Source organism: Kryptolebias marmoratus, linkage group LG8 (assembly GCF_001649575.2).
Source record: "Kryptolebias marmoratus isolate JLee-2015 linkage group LG8, ASM164957v2, whole genome shotgun sequence".
NCBI classification, from domain to species: Eukaryota; Metazoa; Chordata; class Actinopteri; order Cyprinodontiformes; family Rivulidae; genus Kryptolebias; species Kryptolebias marmoratus.
This window is the reverse complement of record NC_051437.1, coordinates 8,513,934-8,523,165: the sequence shown is the minus strand read 5'-3', so window position 1 is coordinate 8,523,165 and position 9,232 is coordinate 8,513,934. Positions and strand designations below refer to the sequence as shown.

General features: G+C 42.6%; 1 protein-coding gene across 1 annotated transcript; it reads left to right on the top strand.

Annotated features, from left to right (window-relative positions):
• Positions 1-330: 330 nt before the first annotated feature.
• On the top strand, positions 331-5,958 carry peds1 (plasmanylethanolamine desaturase 1). Its single transcript, XM_017439031.3, has 6 exons — positions 331-525; positions 1,361-1,480; positions 1,565-1,656; positions 1,744-1,888; positions 2,006-2,218; positions 2,301-5,958. The coding sequence occupies exons 1-6, from the start codon at positions 387-389 to the stop codon at positions 2,420-2,422; spliced, it is 831 nt and encodes a 276-aa protein (XP_017294520.1). The 5' UTR covers positions 331-386; the 3' UTR covers positions 2,423-5,958.
• Positions 5,959-9,232: the final 3,274 nt, after the last annotated feature.

The window sequence follows — 9,232 nt, the reverse complement described above, 5'->3', positions numbered from 1 at the left end:
TTAATTTTTAGCCATCTTTAAAACCTTTTTCCACAGCTGAAGGTGTAAAGTTTCAGCCATGACGGGTGACACTGGTGACACAGCGTTTCTTTTCCCCACAGCTCCACCTACTGGTAGATTGGAGCATTACATGAAAATGTAGCGGATGGCAGACACGGGTGGGGCCAGGAAATACAGTCGCTGCCCGCCCACCAGTCTTTTCATTGGTCAGTCAGGGGAACATGAAACATTTATCCCGTGCCGTGATTGGCTGTTGCACCTACATGCTTGCATTTGATTGGCTGAAAGCGTTGCCCTGTCTGTGGGCTGAGAATTTGACGATTCCGTTGGTTCCTGTCTCCGTGAGTAGAGAGAGAGACCGAAGGGGCCGGGCCCACAGCGGAGAAATGGCGAGTGTGGTAAACGAGAACGGACGTGGAGTGGCAAGAGAACCCACTCAGCCGCAGGAGGAAGCGGACCGGGCCGCGGCCAGATGGGGTCCACAACACGCCGGTGCCCGCGAACTGGCCAGCCTGTACTCGCCAGGTGAGTCGATCCCCTCGGCAGCTCCGTCCGCGCTGGGTTTGGTTCCTACCGGTTCAGGAGAGGCGTATCAACGACTGGCTTTTAGTTACTTACCAAGATACCCACTGAAAAAGCTGCATTTTTTTTTACAAACAAAAGCACAATGTTGAATTTCGGATGACCGGAAGTAAAAGTCATCCACAGTCAAGTGGCTGTTGTGTTTTGTTGCAACCACAATGCTGTTGTTACACAATAGGAATCATGTGAGACCGGGCGAATTTGTGCAGGGGCTTGTTTCTGTGCTGCTTTGACATTTCGAGCATTTTGGACAGAGGTTGGAGTAATCAGCTGCTTTGACATGCTGTGACCTTACAGGGTTGAGTCAGCTCACAGAGCCGCATCACCTGGAAGTGGTGCTCCACATTCCTCCAGCATTCCTTCTGCTACAGATTGAGTTTGTACTCAGAAAAGGAAAGGACCCAGACACCCTTTAAACAAATACTTTGGCTTTTGCTCCTCATGTCAACTTGCCAGCATCTGACTAATCTGGCTGTGTAGTAAACAGTCCCTGTCCCATTGATGTTTTGTTTAAACAGTTCAGATTGTAGTTTTATTTGATTGGTTCGAGGCGGACAGGTATTTCAGGCCCAGCTGCTCACGGGAGTCACATAGCATGTGAACCGCAGAGGAATGTTGCCGCCTTGAGCCACTGTTTTGGAAAAGGATCTGATAAGTTTGGTGACCTTTGGACGTTTTATTTTTTGATTACATGACATCACCTCACGTTCACTGGAATCTTATCAGCAAAGTTTTTCACATCTTAATGTATGTTGTTGGGTTTTTTTTCTCTCCTAAGGAAAAAGATGTCAAGAATGGATAAGTGTCATCCTCTGCTTCTCTCTTATGGCCTTCAACTTCATTCACCTTCTTGCCAATTTCCATTTTGGACACACGTGGTCCATCCTGTTAGGCATCGGTAAGAATTCTTAATTAGAAAATTGTTGTACTGTTTGGGATTATGTTAATCTTTTTTTTCTGTTCTCCTGCTTTCCTTTTTCAGTGGCGGGAATACTCACGGCTGACTTTGCGTCAGGACTTGTTCACTGGGGGGCCGATACGTGGGGGTCTGTGGATCTGCCCATCTTTGGAAGGGTATGTTTCTTAAATCCAGGGTTTTTTTATGTTTGAAATGGGAAATTTTCATTTCACCAGTTTAATCGCACTTTGTCTTTCCCGAAGGCTTTTATACGTCCATTCAGAGAGCACCACATCGACCCCACGGCCATCACCCGGCACGACTTCATCGAGACCAACGGTGACAACTGCATGCTGACCATAGTCCCGCTCGCAAACATGGCCTTCAACGTTCTCACCCTCTCCCCTGGTGAGTTTTGTATCAACAAATCTGGCATTCTCTCCACTGCAGAAAATGCCAAAATGAGTCTTTTCAGAGACAGGAGGGTAAACCAATAAAAGCATTCCTGTTTTTCTTGAATTGCAGCGGAGATTTATCATATCTACCCCTGGTACTGCTACTTGTTTGCACTGGCCATCTTTGTGACCCTCACCAATCAGATTCACAAGTGGTCCCATACGTACTTCGGCCTTCCCCGTTGGGTGGTGTTCCTGCAGGACTGCCACATCATCCTCCCTCGCAAGCACCACCGCATCCATCACGTCTCCCCTCACGAGACGTACTTCTGCATCACCACAGGTTCGTCTAATAGGGCGTCACGGATTCAGAAAGGAATGCAGCGTTGCGTTGATTGAAATCTGAGGGTTCACCTTTCTTTCAGGTTGGCTGAACTACCCTCTGGAGAAGCTGGGTTTCTGGAGAACCTTGGAGGACCTAATCCAGAGCGTGACGGGAGAGAAGCCCAGGGCGGACGACATGAAGTGGGCTCACAAAGTGAAGTAACGCTGCGGGCTGACTGCACCCTACCTCAGAAAACCCCTGGCTCTGCCAAGGCTTTCTCGTCTTGCCTCACTTAAAACTGTCATCCGATGGGATGAAAAACTAACCGTTTCTGATGCCATAGCTTTAAGTCTTGCACTTCTTCTTTTTGTGGTTTGTTTGTTTTCCAAACACGAGGGCTTCATTTACAGAATTCTTCACAGCTCTGTAACGGTGACGTGTCATCCAAATTGCAATCAAGCTTTTGAGTTTCTAACCCAACTTATCACTTGCTGAGATTGTTTTTGTTTTTTTTGGCTAACGAGTTCTCACCACATCCATCTGAAATCGTATTTCATGGAGATGAAAATTCAGAAATCTCAAACAGACGCAAGAAAGAGCACTTGGAAGAACAAATGTGTTTTTTTTTCCCTCCTCTAGAACTACAACTCTTGATTAATCACTCACATTTCTCTTATTTCTGATTTATTCTCAGTCATTGCATTTCGACTTTCTCAAGGGTGTTTTTGATGAGTGAGTCTTAGGCCATGGGTTAGTTATAGTTTATATAGGATGCGTTACCAAGGTCGACAGCTTGAGATCAAACTTATCCACTTACTGTTACATTTGTTGTCTACTTGCACATTTTTTGAGTTGAGCGCTGCACATTTTTGATACTTTTTAAAACAGAAACTGACGAAATGGGATGAAAAAATGAAAAAAAAAATAGATGTTCGATGCTCAAAATTAACAGATTTTCAACTTTGTTTCTAAAACACAGCCATGGGTAATGAGTTTAAATTTCAGTGTAGAGTAGGAAGAATCAATTCTACTAATGAGACACAAGAAACATGAAATAATTAGGAATGAAATGACAGTAACACGATTGAACTCACAGGTGTGGCATCAAAAAAAAATCTATTTGATCTTATAGCTGAAGAGTGGCTCTGATGAGTAGCTTCCTGTGGATGCTCGCGTGTCCTCTGTTTTTATTAACCTGCTGATGAAAGCGCTGTTTTGCGGGGAGGAGGCCGACGCGGTTTTGTTACGCTGCCTTACGCACCACAGATGCAGTACCCGTGCGTCTCCTGCTTGTTTTTGCGGCACGCCGGGACGATGAAGTCCTTGCGACCCCGCTTAATCAGACGCGGAGGCTCCGACGAGTCGTGCCAGCTGTGCGTTACGTTGTTCTCACTCCTCGTGTCTTGCTGTTCGTCCGTGTTAAAGAAAAAAAAAGGATCGTCGGTTTCAGAGGATAACATTCCTGATTGGTGATGTTGCCACTGTGTACCTTCTTGGTACTCGTGACATGCTTACTTCTTCATATTTTAAGGGCTTCAGTGAAACCTGATGATCAAGAAACTTATCTTTCTATAGATTAATTGCTTATAAAGTTGTTTTTTTAATGTTTAGTCTTGTACAGCTAGGAACTATGCAGTGTAAGAGGAGGCCCTTCATTATGTCTTAACTCATCTGGCTTGGTTAAATGCCTTTTTCTGTTTAAAAAAAAATAGTTTACACATATTTGCTCAAACGGATAGCTGCTATTTAACTGCATGTTAAAAATAAATTTTATTTATTAGGATGTCACTCACGCAGGCACTTAAATGTGTGCATGCATACAGCATGTCAGCTCGTGTAGGCTAAACATCAGTGCTAATCAGCCAGGTTAATCAGGTTAAATGAATCGTTCAGCCATTTTGAAGTGGGGGTACTGGGGAAAGGTTATGAACATCTTACCTGCTGTGAATGGCGCATTGAACAACCTCGGTTTGGGGAAATGGTTTAATGCTGATCAGATTGAGGAGCAAACAGCAGGTCTGACCACAGCCAGGACCAAAGTGGATTGCTGCCATCTTAAAATGGCTCCAGTCTCCAAAGATTTATAAAGGTTCACGCAAATGCTGTTATTTAAACCTTTTACAGTGCTATCAGTTTCCAATTACACCATTACTTGGGCAGAAATCCTGCAGAATCCTCGTCAGTTGTGCCCCGAGGCTGCACTGGAAGGGCTACAGCTCTCTACTGCTGCAACTGTTTGAATTTAATTCTGCAAAAACAACCAAATGATGCGAAATGACGGCGTGAAACGGCGTCCGCATCAACTGAAAGTTTTAAGCTCAGTTATTTTAAGATGGAGCAGGTCATTCTTATCTTGGCTGCTTTCGAAGTAGCAGTTAAAGTCTGTTTCTTGTACAAAGAGCCGTCCACAACAGGTAAGATATTAATTGTTCGTAACCTTCCTGCAAAGCCCCCATTCAGAATGTCTTATCTGCCCCATTCAAAGGCTCCTGGTGTTCTAGTACAAGTAGACACTTTATTAACAGTTCATTTTACAGCCAAAGTTAGACTCTTGTGTAATATTCCAACTTTTTTTTGAATCCTTCAGACTTGATTATGTAGAATTAATCATGATAGGTCAACGGCGGGAGGACGCTGCGGATCGCGTTTTGCTTGTTCGGTGTTGTGAGAGGCAGTTTTGTGTGTGCTTTGTGGTGTTATATAAGCTGGCGAGTGGAAGGTGACTACACTGCCGAGGTTCTTCTCACGTAGCTCTTCTTGATCAGTATTAGAAGAAAAAAGAAAACGATGTTTAAACAAATTTAAACCCGCTAACTGCTTTCTGAATAGGAATTTCGTCTCCGCTGGATGCTTTGATGCTTAATTAAATTGCTCGCTGTTTTATAAAAAACAATTTTAAGGATGTTTGGTGCTTTTGTAATTTGGTAACGTAGAGGATGGCTACTGGATACTGATTGGAAATGCTGAAAATGACACGTTAGTTAGTTCTAGAGACGGACACGTTTGAATGAAATATTTATCAAAGGGAAAGCGGACCGTGACGACTCGCTGGAGTGTTTGTTGTGGGTACTCCTGTGTCAATGTAACACTCGAAAACTTTGACTCCAAAGGATCTCAGGATTGTGGTTAGAGCAGTTTAGGTAATTTAGGAATTAGTGGGGAAAAAATATAAACACTCCATTATCGAAGTTAAGGCTCCTACTCGATATGTATAATTTTCACTTTACACCAGATTTTATGGGGCAAATCAGTCAGATGACTTCTGCATTTGTCGCTTGTAATTTAGATAAAAATCAATATTTAGCCTCTTGTTATTTCTGAAAATAGAATTTATGATAAAAAATGTTTTTTTTTGTTTAGTTTCTTTGGATAGACTGAGCTTCCATCAGTGGATTGAAGACGTCTGTCATGTCATGTGGTCAACTTTAACTTTTCCAACATTTTTGATGAAGGCAAATGATTCTGTCCAGAAGTCACGCTGGCTTTTAATTGAACTGCCTTACACTCGTCCTGTTGATTTACTGTAAATGTTGCCACCGGAAACAGTCGCTTTGGGTGACTGAATTTTGCCCTTTATGATTTTTCTTTCTTTTTTTTTTTTTTTTTCTTGAGGCAAGACCCACTTGGATGTGTTTAGCCTGTGGAGATGAAGTTTTGGATATCAGAATAATGCCTTGTTGCCTTTTTGTTGTCTTCCATGTGGAAGGCTTACAATGTACATAATAAACTGTATTTATAAATAAACTAACAAACAACTCTGCCCGTGTGTTTTCTCCGCCATAAAGATGCCAGCGACGAATTCGTCTTCCACATCTTTATGCGCCTGTATAATTCATTCCTGTTCATTCAAGACAAATAACAGACCTATCAATAATTAAATAGCATCTGGTGTAAACGGGCAGCACCTGTTAGCAGCACAGACTTGTTTTTTCATTTCTACTTGTTTTCCATCAAGCAGTTAACTCTTACAGGGCTTAAAGGGGTATCCTGGTCATGAAGTGGGGCTCTGTGGAAAAGGTAGGAAGAATTAATATCTTACCAGTCGTAGATAGCTTTCTGAACAATCTCTGTTTGGAGAAGTATCCGTTACGATGGATGAGCTAACAGCTAGTCTGAATACAGCCAAGACCAAAGGGAATTGGTGCATTTTTAAAATTGGCCCCAATCTCAAAACAGTCGTAGTCGATTGCTTTCAGTTTTACATTTCACTGTTTTTTTCAGTAGAAATATTCAGATATTCCTGCCAAAAATGACCCCAAGCAGCACCAGAAGTGCTACAGCTAGCTGCTGCTTCCAATACTTATGCTTGCAAATAGCCACAGAATTTCACGTCAACAGCTGTACTGCGAAACTGACGGCAACGTAAAGGGTTATAAAACCGCATTTGAAGGAACTGCAATCTTTTAGACTGGAGTGGTTTTACAATGGCAGCAGTCCACTTTAGTCTTGGCTGCGTTCAGACTAGCTGTAAGCTTGTTAGTCCTATCATAGTTAAACCTAAAACACCAGGAGGGCCACGGTGCGACGCATCATTTGAACATATAGGACACATCAAGCTGAAGTGGGTTGTAATAACACAAATCAACTTTAAATCATTAGATAACATGTTTTCTTTCTCACCAGAGTAGCCAATCTCTTAAGCAACGGGAGGCCAGGCAGTATCTTTTTTTTGCCGTTGTCTTTAAAATGATGAGATTTGGGATTATGTTTCTCAACCTCAAAAATGATTCTTTCAACTTTAAACTCTTGATATGAAACGGGGCTAAAACTAAACAAGATTAGAACTGTCAAAAAAAAAAAAAAAGCATAGAAGACCTGCTACGGGAACCTGGATGTCCAAGTGGAGAGTGCGTGCTGCAGCAGAGAGCGAAATGAACATATTTGAGGTGTAATTTTTGACACGCATCATACACCACCTGTGTGTTTTGCCATTAAAACTCTTATTTCTCCAAACTGAGTTGCTGTTTACATGGAAACGCTCTCCTGGAAGCATTGGGAGATTTTCAGAAAGTTGCATGTTTACACTGTTATGCTGTGCTTGTTGAAGCTGCTGTAGTTTCCATGCCAGGCCACTAGCTGGCGCTGTGAGCTTTGTATTTCAACGACGCGCTCGTGCACGCAGAAACTTCAGTACCTCTAGCATTAAAGCAGCTACATCCAAAATGGAGAATACACGTACGTTCCTCTGGAACCACAGTGAGGTCGGGTTGCTGCTACACGTTAAAAAGGATGACAGCACCGTTGTCCGCCATTGTTACTGTTGTTGATCTGCTCGTGCAAGCGCAGAAAAAATGTTGATTACGACCGTCTGTAATGCGTATGTGTGATTTCACACCAAGGTCTGGAGTTTCCAAATACTTCCGCTCTGAGGGGCCGTTTACACAATGCTGTTTTTTTAGTGAAACTGTAACATTTTTGCTGCAGTTTGGCTGTTTTTTTTACACAACAACAGCAGTCGGATTCTCTCAAGCCAAGTCCACACGTAGCCAGATATCTGGTAAACTGAATATTTTTTTATGTAATTTGGGCTTTCATCCACACGTAACCTCCGTTTAATAGCACTAAAAATGATGATAATGAAACCTCTAGCAAAGTGGTTTGCGAATTTTCCAATTTTTGTGTTTGTGTGTGGACGTTGGTAAACGGAGATTTAAAGGTCCGAGCATTATAGTCTGCGACAAGTAATGCGGTGCTGATGTCACATATGCAACGATTATTACTGTTTGACCACGCAGTAAAGGGAAAATGTCTGCTATCAGAGAGATGCTGATTTTTACCTTGGTACTTTTTGTCAGTTTGTTTTTACAAACCCAACTACTACAATACATTGAATTGCAAAGGAGAAGGAGCGCTTGGAGGGCAGCGGTTTTATACCAGCTGTCCCTTCAGATATAGAGGCACAGTGCTGCCGCCATTCAACGTCGCCATCGCCAGTTTTGGATCAGCGATCATAAATGATGATGATTTAAACATGCTCCCTATGGGTTTGGCATGTTTAAAACAGCGCTCAATAGTGAAATTCAGCAGGTTCGTGTGGATGAACACTTTTTAAAAAACGATCCTGTGTGGATGGTGTCATTTCTTCAAACGATGTGGTGGAAATATTCTGGCTACGTGTGGACTAGGCCTAACACTGAAACTTTTTGAACCCAGGTCTCAGAGTGGAACTTCGCAGACCCCCCCATTTGAATTTCAAAGGAAGTGTGAAATCACGCATGGGTACCACAGACAGCTGCAGGCAACAGCTGTTCTGCGCATGCATGAGTACATCATCAGCAGAAGTAAACAGGGTGCTGTTTGTGCTGCTCGCCATTTTCAACAAGTAGCAGCAACCCAACCTGACTGTTGGTCCAAACAAACTCTCTTGTAGTCACCATTTTGAACAGAACTGTTTACATGCTCCAGACTGCATGCAAGCATCCCTGAAAGCCTTGCATCAGAGTTGCCAGATATATGATAATTACTATTTTTGTAACACAATTTTAGGGTCAAGTGTCCCTCCTTTTCTGGGCACATTCGCCAATTAGCACATATGATAGTTTGGGTCAAAATACAATAATTTTAAAGCAACACTATGATAATTCGTCATTTCCTATCTGGCAACCCTGCCTTGCATTGAAAACTAAGGCAGATTCAATGAGCTCAGCTGAATTAAAGTAAATGCATTTTTTTTTTGTCTTGATTTGCCACAATAAACACTGAAAAACACTAACGTTTGGAAAGCTCGTTCTCATGTAAACAGGGCCTGAGAATCCGACTGCCAAAACGCAACAGAAATGTTCTGGTTTCATTTAAAAACAGGGTCGTGTAAACGGGGCCTAAAGCTGCTGACAAAGCTGTATTAGTTCTTAAAACTGTTCTCACAGAACTGCACCTCAAAGTGGCCGGAATATCTCTTTAACGCCACTAACCCCCTCACATGCCGTGTTTATTTGTAAAAAAATATGTAAAGTTGTCATAATGTCCAAATAACTTGACTTGCACTCATTGTCTTGTGCTCAGAGCAGCCATTCGAGGCAGCTCCTGTCACTG